This window comes from Triturus cristatus, chromosome 3_2 (genome assembly GCF_964204655.1).
Source record: "Triturus cristatus chromosome 3_2, aTriCri1.1, whole genome shotgun sequence".
Lineage (NCBI taxonomy): Eukaryota > Metazoa > Chordata > Amphibia > Caudata > Salamandridae > Triturus > Triturus cristatus.
Genome location: NC_140584.1, coordinates 452540231 through 452556837, shown reverse-complemented (window position 1 = coordinate 452556837; position 16607 = coordinate 452540231). Strand labels below are relative to the sequence as shown.

The 16607-nt window shown below is 45.7% G+C and overlaps 1 protein-coding gene across 2 annotated transcripts in view; it reads right to left on the bottom strand.

The window, feature by feature from the left end:
• The window catches only part of USH1C (USH1 protein network component harmonin), a 739024-nt gene that overhangs the window by 296741 nt on the left and 425676 nt on the right, over nucleotides 1-16607 (bottom strand). For both annotated transcript variants that reach the window (XM_085648065.1, XM_085648066.1), the window contains exon 14: nucleotides 12999-13123. In XM_085648065.1, the coding sequence (XP_085504191.1) occupies nucleotides 12999-13123 (125 nt within the window). The remainder of the gene's footprint in view (nucleotides 1-12998; nucleotides 13124-16607) is intronic.

The window sequence follows — 16607 nt, the reverse complement described above, 5'->3', positions numbered from 1 at the left end:
AAAAAGTTCTGAGCAAAAATTAGCTCTAGACCCAGGGGGCCTATAAAGTAGTATGCCAGAAAAGGAGCTCACCGGGGTATGCACAATACAAAAGTATAGCGCCTCAAAAGGATCCGTAGAGATCGATAAGGGTTTTATGGTACATGTGAGAGTAGATTTAAAAAGAATGGCTATTCCACCCCCTCTACAGCGTTCTCTGTCTAACCTTAGAAAGGTGTATCCTTCAGGAATGGCCAGAAGCAGATCATGGCCAGAAGACTCAGTAGCCCACGTTTCTGTAACAAAGATCCAGTCAGGGTTCCTTGAACTAACAAAATCGTGAAATTCAATCCCATGTTTGATCAATGAGCGCGCATTGATCAAAAATCCCTGTTTGGATTGGGAGGTATGACTGGCCGGCAAGGAAGAGATTGAATAAATGCGGGCCTGAGTAGGACCGGCAAAAGGAACGTTGCACGAGGGACACAGGTGGGCGCGACACAATACCTCGGGTCTGAGCTGATGATGGCAGCAGAGCGCAGGGGGTCTAAGGGACAAAAGGGTGCCATAAAGGTCCCCCCGGGAGGAAGGCGCGTCAATGCCTGGGGGCCCAGGGTCCAGCCCGTCCTGCAGCGCGTCCTCAGCGCGGACGGGCGCAGACGGGCTTGCCTTTGCCTTTGCCTTTGACCTGCCCCTTGCACTCCTTCACCTAATAGAACCTGGTTAACTGATCCTACATGGCCCAGGGTTCCACTGGCTCCATTACCCACATGTTCTAACCAGGCTGAAATGCGAGAGGCCCTCTGACAGGGTGGCCAAAGAGCATCTCAAAGGGGCTGAACCTTAATCCGTTCTGTGGCACCTTCCGGCAAGCAAACAACAAGCATGGCAAGAGGATGTCCCGCTTCCGCATCGAGGGCTCAGACATGCCCATAATCATGCCTTTGAGGGTCTTGTTGAATCTTTCAACAAGCCCATTGGTCAGGGGATGATATGGTGTGTAAAACTTGTTGGTTACTCCACAATTGTCCCATATTGATTACATGTACAGTGACATGAAGTTGGTGGTCCAATCAGACACCACCTCTTTGCGGAAACCCATACAGGTAAAGATTTCCATCAATGCCTTGTCCACTGTGGGTGCAGTCATTGTCCTCAGAGGCATGGCCTCTGGTCATTAAGTGGCATGGTCCACCAGGATGAATCTGTTGCCTAGGGCACTCATAGGGTCCAGGGGTCCAACAATGTTGATGCCTACCCTCTCAAACAACAGGAAGGTGAACCAGGGGAGCCTTCCACTTTCCCTCTGGCCTCCCACTGGCCTGACAGCTAGAAGAAGGCCTGCAGAATGTATCTGAGGTCATTCTCATCCACGGCCAGTAGAAGTAGGTGACAAGCCTGGCAAAGTTCTTGTCTTGCCCCAGATATCCTGCTAGAGGTACATTGTTGGAAATGGCCATTTCTGAAGGGTCACCTCCTCCCCTTTTTGCTGATTTTTCTTTTTACTTAGTTAACCAGTGCTAAAGTGAATATGCTCTGCACTCTAAACATGTTAACATTGGTTTATCTACAATTGGCATATTTGATTTACTTATAAGTCCCTAGTAAAGTGCCCTACATGTGCCCAGGGCCTGTAAATTAAATACTATTAGTGGGCTCATAGCACTGATTGTGCCACCCAGTGCAGTAGCCCTTGAAACATGGCTCAGGCCTGCCACTGCAGAGCCTGTATGTGCAGTTTTAAATAGGCCTGGGCATAAAATTCTGCTTCACTCGCGGAGCCATCCCCATTCCGCAATCCATGTAGAGCGCAGAGTTCCTAAGAACTCTGCGTAGTGGCACAGATCTGAGTTTTTCCTCTCTCATGCTTCGCAACGTTAAGTTGGCGAGCGAGGAAAATCGTATCCTAGACTACCTCCTGGCGAGATTTCTCACATGGGCGGTCGCAGCAGGTCACTACCGCTCATGTTGAAAAACCTGCTGCTCATGTTGTGGAAGCTGCTGCTTGAGCAGGACATCTACTCCAGTGGCAGAAAGGAGCTGAACCCTCTTGTGCTGCGTGTGGTGCCGTTCACTGTGATTTTACAGCACAGGATAAACTCCCAGTGCTAAAAATCAGCGTGAGCAGTGCAACTTAACTCACTTTGCTGCTTGCAAAAGTCTGTGGACTTCAGCAGAGTTTGTTTGGCACATCACGGAGTTCCGCGTACTGAACTCCACAAGCTCTGCCCAGGCCTTGTTTTGAACTTCCGTTTTTACCTAGCAAGATAACCTACTTGCCAGTCCCAAACATTCCTTTTTTATTACATATAAGTCACCCCTAAGGTAGGCCCTAGGAAGCCCTCAGGGCAGGGGGCAGTGTATTTAAAAAGTAGGACATGTACTTTCAAGTTTGACATTTCCTGGTAGTGAAATACCCTTAAATTCATTTTTTACTACTGCAAGGTCTATATCTCCCATTCGGTAGTATTGGGATTGCCTTAAAACATCTTTTAAGTATAATTTCCAATTAGGAAAAGATAGATATTTTGAATTTGGTGTCTATGGACTCACAAATTAAAATCCAGTCAGTCTGAAAATTCCACTTTTTAGCAAGTTGGCCTTTTCTTAAGTTAACAATTCTGTGCCTCTGCCAGTCTTGGAATACATGTCTGGGTGGGGTGACAGCTGGGCTTTGCACATTCCCGCTAGACAGTCACACACAAAGGGAGCTGAGGTGTGCCACGCATATCCTGATGGCCCATCACCAGGCTGATGGGTTACCCTGGAGCTAGAGTGAGAGGGAGGAGTTGACACTTCCACTTGGTTAGGGCTGTGCCTGTACCCACATGCTCCCCTGTAGTGCATTTCGAGCCAGGGAAGTAAGGACATGGACCTTCTGAGGTTCAAATGTCTCTTTCAAGTTTGTCTACTTCAAAGACTAAAATGGGTATAAGTACTGGGCCTCTGACACTGTGTACTCAGTTCACTTTTGGGACCTGAAGAGACTCTGCCAAGAAGAGGAGCTGCATTTCAGGAGGGACTGCCACAATTCTATCTGCTCTGCTGGCCTGCTGCCTTTTGCCTGACAGTGAGAAGGATTGGATCTTCTCTCTGCAACCTACAAAGACTTAAAGTAACTTTAAGGGCTTGCTGGCTTGCCTCCAGTTTAAGAAGTCTCAGGCCATAAAAGACTTTGTTTTCCTCCTCTGCGCTACTGCTGTGCTCAGTTGTTTGAAAGCCTAGCAGCCCAGTTCCACCCCGATCAGCACTCTGCCCTCTGACCTGCAGATGGGCTCCACAACGATCTCTCCAGACCTGGAAGCAAGGATCAGCACTTCTTTTTGTCAACATCCGCATTGCATTCGACCAGGACCTTGTGGGCTGTTTGAAATCACTGCCACAATTCTTTCTGACACATTACCTGAGCAACAACCTGGTCAGTGTGACTGGTCTTCCAGGTGCAGTTCCACCACTGAGTGCTGTCCCCTGAGCCCTGAGCACACTGTTGTAGAGTGTTCGAGGTCCTCCTCCACCGGCAGGTTCATGCCTGTGACTCATCCCTGGTGGTCCAGTGGGAGGGCACTCTGCTCTTCCGCCTCTCTTGCCTCTTTGCTCTTTTTCCCTTTCCTTTCCTTCTCTGCCTCTTTCCTCTGTGCCATCTCTTCCTTCTCTTTCTTTCCCTTTTTCTTTTACTATTTTTCACAGCGTTTTCCCCCGCCGCTGCTGCCACTGCGACCCCTCCCCCCTCCAGTGTGTCCTTCCCACCTCCCAGATGACCCGCCTATCCCCTGATCTCTACTTAATGGCTGCTGTGTGGATGAGCCACTGGTGCTCCAAAGGCATGCCCGCAACCCGACCACAACCACCTCCAGGGACTCTGGTCCTCTGCTCTGCCTCCACTACAACTCCTTGTATTAAACAACAGGAGCAAAACCCATAAACCACGTTGAGATTTGGGTAGGTACGTGAAGCAAACAACAATTTCTCAACTGGTATCATTAGGCAGGACAGTTAGGCAAGCATGTGCAATACATTACATGAAAGAAAAGGAGACTCTCAGTAGGTTTTTGTTAAGAATGGGCACATGGCATCATATATTTTGAAACAAATTCAGACAAGGAAAAAAGGAGAATTACAGTTGTAACAGCACTGTAGGCAAAACCAATTTGCGTGAACAACCCGAATTGTACTTGGTGCTCAATTGTGTTCGTGACACAACAGGTGGCAATGCAAGTGACAATGTGATATCAGCAAGGAACGGCGCCAGGTGCAGAAGTGAAAGTATGTACAGTGATAATGGTGGTTCAAATCAATAATTCGCAATCTTTTTTAGACAATTTGAAAACAGTTTCTTTTGAACCACATGAGGGAAGCGCCATCAATTGCGCTGACAGGTCGACGATGTTTTGATCCAGAGATTTAGGATTCTTCAGGACCGGGTTGGCATGGTTTGGACGGTGCTGGAATAGTGAAGAAGGCTGTGTCTAACGAGACAACGGCGCGGCCCCATCTTTGCTGAAGGAAACAGCATCTCCTACAGCCACACCACGGAACTCCTCTAGACAGATCACCACTGCATCCACTTCTCCTTCAAAAAACCCACCATACACAAACATGCCTGCTGCCTCCCCAGCCCGCAGAAGCTGGAACAAAGTTACTGAAGACCAGATCACCCTCATCTGCACCCCGCCACAGACTATGCCAGAAGCAAACACTGCAGCAGGCAAACTCCACTGCTGGATCACGAACTGCACCAACACACTTGCCCCCCTCAAGAAAGCCACAGGAAGACAAATCAAGAAAGCAAGCTGGTTCACCCCTGCACTCCAAGTTTCCAGACGCTCCTCCAGACGACTCAAAAAGAAATGGAGGTACAACAAAACCCTGTAAAAACACGCTGCCTACAAAGCAGCCACCACCGCACACCACCATCTCATCAAATCCACAAGGAAGAAATCCCTCCAAGACAGAATCCTCACCAATGACCACAACACCAAAGAACTTACCTCCATCATCAAGGAATTTGCCTAACCCTGCAGTAAAACAAAAGACGTCCCACCCTCCCAAGAACTGTGCAACAAACTCAGCACCTTCTTCCAGATTAAGATGATCTACGACAACTTCGACAACTAAGACCTCCTCACCGCTCCAGCTCCCCCTCCATGTGATGCCACCCAAAAGACCCTGCTCAAATGGACCCGACCCACGACGTAAGATATCTTGAAGACCATGAAAGGCATCCACTCCAGCGCACCCTCAGACCCCTGCCAGTACCACATCTTCAACAGAGCCTCCTCTACCATCGCATCTGAACTACGTCAGACGATCAACTGCTCCTCTGAGACTGCCACCTTCCCTGATGACTGGAAACACACCAAAGTGAAACCCCCCCCCAGAAAAAACCTCCACAGACCCGATGGACCTCAAGAACTTCAGGTCCATCTCCCTGCTTTCATTAGCAGCCAAGGTTAGCGAATAGGCCATCAACACCCAGCTAGCAAACTTCATCGAAGCCATCAATGTCCTGGACATCACCCAATCTGGATTCTGCAGCAATCACAGCACAGAATCGTCCTACTCACCACCACCAACGACATCCACTCCCTCCTCGACCAGGGTGAAATGGAAGCCCTTATCCTCTTGGATCTTTTGGCTGCCTTCGACACTGTCTCCCACCGCACCCTAGCTACCAGACTCCAAAACGCCGGCATCTGCAGCAAGACCCTTGATGGATTTATTCCTTCCTCACCAGCAGAACTCAGCGGGTCAGACTCCCTCCCTACCTCTCGGAACTGACAGAGACCAACTGTGGAGTGCCCAGGGCTCCTCCCTCAGCCCCACCCTCTTCAACGTCTACATGGCCCCCCCGCAACGTCAGGAACCACGGCCATTGTATCCTACGCCAACAACACCCAGCATATCCTCTCCCTCACCAATAAACTCAACATCTTCCAAGAAGGGATGAAAGCCGTTGCCACCTGGATGAAGAACAGCTACCTGAAACTCAACTCTGAGAAAACAGAAGCCCTTATCCTTGCTCCACCCCTCCCCATGGGACAACTCCTGCCCGACGGACCACGCACGAAAACTCGGCATCACACTAGACTCATCGCTCACAATGAACCACTGAATCAACCCAGTATCCTCGACCTGCTTCAACATACTCCGCATGCTTCGAAAGACGGTCAGATGGATACCATCTGACGCAAGAAAAAACTGTCATGCGCACTCTCACCAGCAGCAGACTGGACTATTGAAACGCTCTCTATGCCAGAATCAACAAGAAACTCCTTTGCATATTCCAGACCGTCTAGAATGCCGCAGCCAGACTGATCCTTGACATCCCACATCGCAGTCACATCACTCAACACCTCCGCATTCTCCACTGGTTCCCAGTCAAAAGAAGAATAACCTTCAAACTCCTCACCCATGCATACAAGGCCCTTCAGAACACTGGTTCCACATACCTGAACAACCGCCTCTCCTTCCACGTACCCAAAAGATACCTCCGGTCAGCCGATCTCTCTTTGGCCACCATCTCACTTATCTACAAGACCAGAATGGGAGGAAAGTCCTTCTCCTATCTCACAGCCAAAGCCTGGAACAACCTACCCCTCCACCTCCCGTAAGCTCCCCATTGCCCCAGTTCAGGAAGGACCTCAAGACCTGGCTCTTTGGATGACCCCAGCACTCAACGGAACCCCCCACTCCCCAACCCCTTAAGACTCTCACTAGTGAGTAGCTGCGCTTTACCAAACCTGATTGATTGATTGAACAACCACACTGCAGCTGCCTGTCTGCAGGGAGCAGAAACAAACGCTGTGCTCCAGTGTCAATGGCTCGCCTTCAACCTCAAAGTGGAGGGACTGATCGAGGAATGTTACTGCATCTGCCCTCTTTCAACTCAGACAACCGAGTCTGTCCCGACCAGACCAGCAAATGGCCACACCTCCTTCCAGCCTGGAGAGTCACAGGCCCCGAGATACAAGTCGACATTCCTGCTGCTTCGCCCAAACAAGGTACTGTCTTGTGCACACAGGACCCTGAAGGTCCCTGTCACCGACCTGGGCTCTCGCGGGCAGCCACAATTGTTTGATTACACCAGTCTCAAGGGATCTGTGATAAAAAATTAAGTTTTAGTGTCTCTTGAAGCATTGTTTAGGCCAGGATACTATGAGGAAACCAAATTGTTAACTTCTCTACTTTGATTTGTGTTGTTTTTTCCCAATCTAATGTGACCTGATGATCGTGAGTGTTGTTTCATCATGGTGTATACCTTGATACTTTCAAGTACCTATCTTGTGAACTCCTGATTGGCTTTTATGTCGCTTTGGCCTTGCTTTATTCAGTAAAGAGTATACAATTTTTCTATAGCAGTGCAGAGTCTTTTTGTGGTGTTTTTACTGTATTACTGTATCTAAGGGTGCGCAAATACTTTACACACTGCCTCTTATGTTGACCCTGATTGCTCTGTGACAAGCTACCAGATGGTGAGCACAGGCTGAATTAAATGTGTGATTGACTTACTCTGACTATACTTGTTGTCCCTACTTGGACAGGGTGCCTACCCCTGCCAGCTAGAGACCCAATTTCTAACATACATCATGAGCTAAACCCTGTAGGAAGAACGGGAAGTACGGGGGACCACCAACACACAGGTTGCCCTAGGCTCAGGCTCGCTATACAGGAGATTATTCTCCCAATCAACCAGATGATCACTAGAGGTGACACAGCAGCTTGGGACTCGTCTCATGCCATTACCCCTCCAGAATAAGGTACTCTTTCTAAGCTTTGTAGAATACTGCCGGGGAGGGCCCTTCAGCTTGCCAACAGGCAGATCAGGTAATTCTCCCAGGGCAGCAAATGTCTTGTCCTGTAGGTTCCGGGGAGTTACACTCAGATTCAGCCTCCTCCCAGACCATGATAGTCTTTGGAGGCGGTTTCCCATGCACACTGTATTTCCTCTTTTTGTCAGGTACCTGCACCTTTCTTCCAGGCTCCATGCCCTCTTAACTTCCCTCTTGGGCTACCATAGACCATGTGGACAGGCACACCCACTCAAGCAGCCTTAACATCTCCAGGTGGGACAGGAGCTCCACCGCCTTCCTGATGGTGCGTTCCATGTTGTTACCAAGCAGACAATCCACAGGCACGCCTGGACTCACAGCTACCCTTGAGGAACCTGAGACACCACCACCATTTCAAGGGGAACCAGAGCCATCGGAGGGTGACTTTCACAGTTGTCCAATATTACAACCTGGTTGAATATGTTAGGAATGATCTGCTCTGAGGACTCTCAGTGACACTTGACAGTAGCCAAACTAGCTCATACATCTTTCAGAGCCCCCACCCGCTGCCCACTGATGGTTACACACTTCCTATACTTGGTATTATTGTTAGACATGTGAGTCTTTGGCACCATCTCTCTGTCACGTAGGGACGCTGGGTTAACCTCTGTACTTCACTCTATGTTGGCTGTGGCAACCTCCTCCGCAAGCTCTACACTGGCCATCCCCAGTGTCTGCCCACTAGCTGGGGGCTGCTGCCTCTTAATGCAGTTGAGGTCCCCCTTGACATGTCCATACCTGTAGCACTAATTGCATTTGAGGAAGCACCATGTTAGAGGTTTTCCATATTCCTGCTCTATTACTTCCTCCATTTCAGCTCTTCTGCTCTGAAAGGGGACCTCAGTTCTGTGTGCAAGTACTCAGAGGCCATGTTAGAGGTTTTCCATCTTCTTTCTCTATTACTTCCTATTCCTGCTCCTCAACAGTTTCATCTTCCTCCTGCTCCTGTGCTGTGGTAATCCAATGGTGTGCCTCTTCCCAGGCCCTAAGAGCTTTCTGGAGCTTCTTTTTAGGTCGAACATTTGAGACCTCTTGTATATACTTTAGTTTATACTTATTATATACTTATATGTGTATGGTGTATGTACTTTGTGGGCTCTGGAGATCAGCCCTAGGACTTGTCAGCTTCCACTTAGAGACTTCCTTTCTGTTCAACTGCCTTTATTTAACTGTCTTGATAGAAAATGACCAGCATAGGTCAGTAAAATACCAGAATTGCTTTCTGCTGAGGGACTTTCTGTTTTAAATTTTTCTGGCAACTGCCTCTATTTAACTTTCTTGATAGAAAACGACCAACAGAAGTCAGTAAAATACCATAATCACTTTAGCATTCTCTAGATTCCAGTCCATAGAAATTGTCTTCCATGAGCACCTGTAGACAATAAGATTTTTTTCAAATCTTGTATTTTCAGTGATTTTACCACTGAAGGCCCTTATTTTATATTAAAAACAGAGGTTTGGACTATACAATTTCCTGCTGAAAGGCAATATTTTTCTCCACGTGTCACGCAGTTTGATGCTTACTTTCCCTCCATGTTGAAGAACAGTAGATTTTTCAGCACCCAGGCTAATGTGCTGCATAGCTAAATACATATTCGGTCCCAAAGGTGAGACAAATTGCATTGCAATTGCTTTTTCCTTGAGCTCTTGGTTGCTGGTGCCCCCTCTCCATGCGAAATCATTTAAACTCTGCCACAGTGAGCATTCCAGGTTGTGGAGATCCATCTTCATGCCTGCAGGCAAGATTTGCAGGTGCACAAACGAGATAGAAATGAAACTTGGAAAAACAATGACAAATAGCTAATCAAGGAATTTTTTAAAAGAGGTCAATTCCATTTTCAGATTATTTATAAGGGATTTTAGTTTTCACAAAATCACTGAGTGGCACTGCACAAACACAAGTAATGGATCCCACCACTGAACATTGGGTTACTGTTTGGGGGGGAGGGTGGAAGCTCAACTCATGCAACAGCCACAATCCTTGTCAATGAGAACCACAAAACTCACTAAATTAACCTCGGCTTAACCCTCTGGTAGCTTGGCACAAAGCAGTCAGGCTTATCTTCGAGGCCATGAAGTCCTTATGCAGTACACAAACAGTAATAAAGTGAAAGCAAAACACAAGAAAACCCCCAAACCAATTTAGAAACATAGAGTAAATTAAAATAAATAAAATGATACTAGAATGAAAAAAATTCAATCATTAGAACCGCAGAGATTATATTTAATAGTTTTTACTGAATATAGCACCTAAAAGCACAAAGCACCACTTGCAGTCATCTGGTTGCCCTAGATGGGGGACAGTCACATGTTCAGGCCGACCGTGATGAAGCACGGGTTGGATCCAGGGACAAGGTATTGCCGTTGAAGAATTACCTTCTTAGTCTGTCGTGAACAGTTCCATTCATGGTGGAGGAGGCTATAAGGAGCACGTAGGCCATCACAGATGGTTTTCGCTGTAGCACAAGGAGCAAGCTGGGTGGCACGGCCAGTTGTCGCTGTATTCCGAAGAACTTGTTGCGCATTGTGGACAGTCATGGCTGTAGATTTCCAGTGACAGTCTCAGTGGGCTGTCATTGCTCTTAGCACAAAGTACGCCTCTTGCGTAGCTGGTCGTCGCTGATGGTTGCTGTAACGCAAACAGCTGGTCTTACTAGAGCTTTATGTTGGCAGTATTCGCAGATGGCACGAAAGGGCCTGGTCGCGGTTGTGTGGAACCCAGACTTCAGGATTTTCACCTTTTCCTGCAGAGGAATAGACTGTGATACCAGGCAAGGATCCAGGACCTGGGAAGGCACCTCTTGGGGATCAGGGACTCACTCCAGCAGAGGCCAGCAGGGCTCGGTAATGTCCAGTTACAGGTCCAGTGCAGCAGATCAGCTGGGCAGTTGCAAGGAGACCTCTGGAGCTTGTTGTGTCCATGCAGCTCAGACTGAGGGTCAGCAAATGGAACCTTGGAGTCACTCAGGCTGGCCTGGGATGAAGGTAATCAGGTACAGTATTTCTTCTCAGACAGCAAGGGAGTCCTTAAGCACCAGGGCGGCCCCCTGGATGCAGAGCAGTCCTTCTTCTGTAATGTCCACAGGTCTGGAAGTATTCTGATGAGTGGCTCTGCAGGTCCACTGTTTATACCTGGTTCTAGCATTTGTGTGGGGGGAATGCCTGTCATACTCTCACATCTGGTTCTGGAAAGTTCTTCCGCTTCCCCTGTCAAAGCTCCAAACTGTCTAGGATGACAAGAGACGGGGCAGGACTGATGGCAGATTCCTTTGTGTGGTCTAGTGTGGAGGTGGGTACAGCTTCTCCTAGTCAACCAGCCAGGATGGCCTCTCCTTTCTATGCCTAAGCCCCCTTTGTGTTACTGTCTTCAAGCAATACACAAACCCCAACAGCAGAGCCATGCCCACAGTCATGTGACTCAGGCCTCTGGCAGAAGGCACAAATGGTTGGTACAAGAAAATGTCAACTTTATAATAGTCTTCCAAAGGCACGTGGATAACGCAACCCATCTGTCGCACTGCTGAATGGGGCTTTTCCCCAGTAATCCACATCCAATCCTTTAACCATAGTACACCAACATGAATTATTCATAGTTTCATCATTCTTCCTTGCATATTAATTCACTTTATAATAGTGGCATTTTCAGAATTGTGACTTATAATAAGACTTCACCATTAAAGAGATTTTTAAATTACAATTAATTTGAGTGTGTACTGTATATATCTACCTGCTCCCAATCTAAAGTAATCACTTATTAAATGTAATAAGGTAACCTTGCGTTAGTTAATGGGAAAGATAGGACTTACAATAATGGAAAATGACTTTTGGAGATTTTCACTGCAAGGACATGTAAAAGTTGAGCACACATGTCCTACTTTTCAATTACAATGCCTCCTGTCCTGTGAGTATTTAGGGCCTACTGTAAGGGTGACGCATTAGCATTACAAAGCAAGGTTTATACGTGGCAAAACGGTTATTTTGCCAGGTTGAAATGGCAGCTTAAAACTGCACCGCCGGCTGCAGTGGCAGGCCAGAAACCATATCAAAGGCTTCTTTAGTGGGTGGCCCAATGAATGCTGTAGACCCACTTGTAGCATTTAACTTACAAGCCCCAGGTACATTTAGTACCATTTACCATGGACTTACGAGTAAATTAAATGTGCCAATTAGATCTATACCAATTTTACCACGTTTAAAGGAAAGAGCACATGCATTTTTGCACTAGTTAGCAGTAGTAAAGTGTGCAGAGCCCTAAAGTCAACACAAATTAACTCAGCAAAATAGGAGTGAAGGCAAAATATTTGTGGGAATACCATGCCAAGGATTTCAGTTCTAGCAACCACTCTGCCACCTTGGTACAACAGAGTTCAGCATGCCATATTCTAAATGAAGGCCCTAGTGCTCTTTAATAATGTTACCTCAGGAATTCATCGTATCTCTGCCCCTGTGGGTGTTGCTAAATCCAGGAGGGTGGAGAAGAGACTATCAGGGATTAGAAGTGGGACCACGAGGAAACCCTAAAGAATGAAGAACTGAGATATGACCAAAAGAATATGTAATTCCAATCCCCACTCTCCTAGTAGTTCCTCATTTTCCTCATATTTCACCTAGAGACTCTACCCACTTTCAACCTCCTCTAGCCACCAGGAACAATTGCTAGGGCCCAACTGGGCTCCGAACAAAAGTCTTACCCGAGCCTATAACAGCTTTAATAGTACTAGTTCATGATATGAGTCCTTCAAATTATATTCAGTAGCTTTAATGACATACTGTCATGGTGAAATTCATGTGTCAAATGTCCAGGTCTTACTCGTTCTGGCAACAGCAGCTTCACTATAATGGGCTGTGCTCAGAACTGGTGGTCTGACTTGGACAAATTCGGCTTCACAGAATTGCGACAAAAAGACTGACTTCACTCAATGCCTGTACTCCCAATCCACCCAAGCTTTCAGCTCCTCACATGGTGACTGTGCACAATGACAAGGATCAACAGTATCTTCTCCTTCAGGGCACCACAGAATTACAAGTAAGACCAGAGAAATAGGGTTTACCAAAGCAATCAGTCATTCAATTCCAGACTAATTAGTCCACATTGGCCCCTTCTTCAGGGCACATAATTATACATTATAAATTTCAGTTCCATCAATGCTATAATTTAAAACAATTCTTAGCTCTAAATTGAGTACTCACTTTTATGCTTGGACGGTGGAGGTTTGTGTACATCTGCAGATACCATTTTTGAACTTTTAGGTGGTTCTTTATGGCCCCAATCTTCTTCCCATTGTTTTTTGAACTTTTCTTCCTCTGATGTAATCCTAAAAGTAAAAACCAAGTATGAGAAACTTGTATTCTTCTTTCACAGAAAAGAATGAGAGAGAGAAAAACTGCTTTCAAGTGTGTGAATCACTACATACATCAGTCAGTAAATGGATGTATATTATACCATTAAATATCTGAGGATTGATCTTTTGAATAAATATCTAAAAATATAGTCATCATATTGATTATTCATACATGTCAAGTGCAGGATTCAATTTATTGAACTTGGATTTTAAAACAACTGACATTTCATTATGACAACCAAATGTAGACTGAAATCCAGAGAGCAAATGTCTACTCCAGTTCAACTCTGGCTATTGTTTCAACTGGCACATAACTGGCTGTCTAAGGGTTTGTTGGAGAATTGACATTTCACCAATGAGAAAGCTTGTTCCTTTTTACGAGACCAAACTCAGAAATGTCATATTGACAAATCCAAAGCTGTATAACTGCTATAGTCATGAACATCCAAGAACTTTCCAAAAAAAACACCATATGAAATGAGTTTTCTACAACTATTTATGGAGAAAAACTGCTGCAATGTCAACATAAATTTTACACCTTTCATAAAACCCCCTAGAGTTCACTGACCGTGAAAACCTAATATAGCAACTGATGGTAGAAATGTCTGGAACTAATCACCTATCTTGAAGGTGGTTTACCAGTCTATTACTGTCTACCATTATTTTTTCCTTTTTTCACACAGGCTGTTGTCACAGGGATACTAAGTGGCAGATTTACAAGCCACATGCGCCAGTTTTGCGTCACTTTTCCCATGTTAAAAGTAACACAAAAGTGGCGCAAGGGGCTTGTAAATCTTCCCCTACGAGTGTAGAAATACCCCTTCATTTCCTTGCCTGGCCCTTCCTCAGTTTATGCAGAGTAACATTTGGTACCTTACTGTGACAGTAAGTAGCTATAAGAAATACCAAAACAACCACAAGCATGAAATTATATGCGGATTTAATTAAATAAAAACAAGAATCAGCACTAGAACAATCACACAAGGTATGCAGTTTAGTGTGAATATAAATAAGAGTGCTTGCAACATATTCTGTCAAACATTTGCTTGTTATTGTACAGTCTGTGTTTTTGCAAAATACTTCTTTTTGCTCTGATTTGGATCCTGTCATACAGCACTATCATTCATCTCAAAGTATTGGTTTTATGGCCGTTTTTCAGCACTGTGAACTAATTCTTGAAAGGTACATAATGGTGCATTCACAACCAAATATGGTTCAGGAAAGAGGCTCCAAAGGAACATGCAAGAATATCATCTTCCATATGACAGATCCTTCTTTTTAAAAAAGTGGGTTGTGTTAGCTATGGAGCGTGTCTAAAAAAAAAAAACAGATCGGCTTATTTGCTATCTAGCATGTGTGTCAAAATTTTGTTGTTTTTGAATTAAAAAAATAATCAAGTTATACCTTGAAATCTGTGCAAATAGCTCCTTTCTGAACATAATCATAGAAACATTTTGAGAATTCCTACCACTAAGTCGAAAATCTACCTACATATACCTTCATATGAGAAAACTGCAAATGTACATGCTAACATTTTTCTTACTTTTTGTCCAGGCAGATAAATATTTGCATGATATGATATTTTTTAAAAAACGGAATCAATATCCAAAAAAGCTGAATCAATGTTTTGGGTTAAGGTCATTCAATTTTTACTTTCTTGTATGAAATAGCAATTTATTGTTTCCTATTTCTGACAGGGATAATCAAAATCTGAATATAATATGGGTGACAGTATTTTTTGTATTGTCAATGAAGCACAAACATTGATTTTCGCCTTTTGAAAAGGGCATAAGAGACTCACTTGACCAATACACTTTCACAAGAGTGTGTGTGCACAGATTCATTAACAATAATCAGAATTGTTCTTTCTATTGGTTTTTATTTACATGCTTAGCAGGGTGCATGCCACACATTTCTGCAAAATGATTTAAAAGCAAATAGCCTGTTGCACTTGGTACAAAAAGATGTAGAGTTTGACCCTAATTTGTCATAAACAATAGCTCGTCCTCCTTTGCATGTAAAAAAAAAAGTTCGCTGGTGTCACCACAGAACAGCAGAGCAAGTTTTGATGCGTCAGCATCATAGTCGATCTGTGCACAGGACCATATTACAAAATATACTTTTTCTATTTTGGCCATTTATTATGAGGAAATAATTAAATAACATGTCCATTGGGACGTGAACTAAACACAACTGAGAGACATACACACTCTGGAGGTAGGGGTGAGCTAACAAATGGACGAATTGACCATAAACCAGCTAATGAAAGAGGTGTTTCCAGGGCCTTCCTAAGATGAACAATACAGCTCATATCACAGATGCCCTGCACAATAGATTGTTGATACTTTTATGCTGTTAAATATTTGTGTAGCTTTTAAACTGTGACTATACCTGCTTATTTGCACAGACGCTAGGTAGATTTCTGCCTAGACTGTGGGTCCACACCAGGCACCACCGCCCCGCCATTTTAGGGGAAGTACGGTCAGCGGGCTAGTGTTTCAGCCCCTGACAGTATAATTATAGGGCTGATGCGAGCGCGCACTTCTACGTCCTCCTGAGGCTTGAGCCGGAAGGTTCGCTTTTTAACTGCTAATTTCCTGCTATTTTGCACAATAGATTGTTGATGCTTTTATGCTGTTAAATATTTGTGTAGCTTTTAACCCCTTCGACGCGCATGACGGAACGGTTCCGTCATGCACGTCGGTTGCGCTGTGCGCATGACGGAACCATTCCGTCATGGCCCCGCCCGCGCACGGAACCTTCAGCGTGGCGCGGATATCCGCGCCGTGCTGAAGGGGTTAAACTGTGACTATACCTGCTTATTTGCACAGACGCTAGGTAGATTTCTGCCCAGACTGGGGGTCCACACCAGGCACAGCCGCCCCGCCATTTTAGGGGAAGTACGGTCAGCAGGCTAGTGTTTCAGCCCCTGACAGTATAATTAGAGGGATGATGCGAGCGCGCACTTCTACGTCCTCCTGAGGCTTGAGCCGGAAGGTTCGCTTTTTAACTGCTAATCTCCTGCTATTTTGCACAATAGATTGTTGATGCTTTTATGCTGTTAAATATTTGTGTAGCTTTTAAACTGTGAAGATAACTGCTTATTTGCACAGACGCTAGGTAGATTTCTGCCTAGACCGGGGGTTTGCACCAGGCACAGCCGGCCTGCCATTTTAGGGGAAGTATGGTCAGGGGGCCAGTGTTTCAGCCCCTGACAGTATAATTAGAGAGCTGATGCAAATGCGCAGCAGACGCCCGCAGCGGTCGCGCCGGCGGGGCGCCAAAGGTAAGCCCATCTGCGCCCGTATGCTATCGGCCCCCGCTCAGCGCCAGCACCCTTGTCCAATTTGGGACAGGTAAATCTAACGTTATTCAATATACCAGTAATGCGTTGCATAGTTTTAATCGCATAGGTAAATCGGCTGGGTGCATCAGTCCCAGCACTAGGCCTTTATTT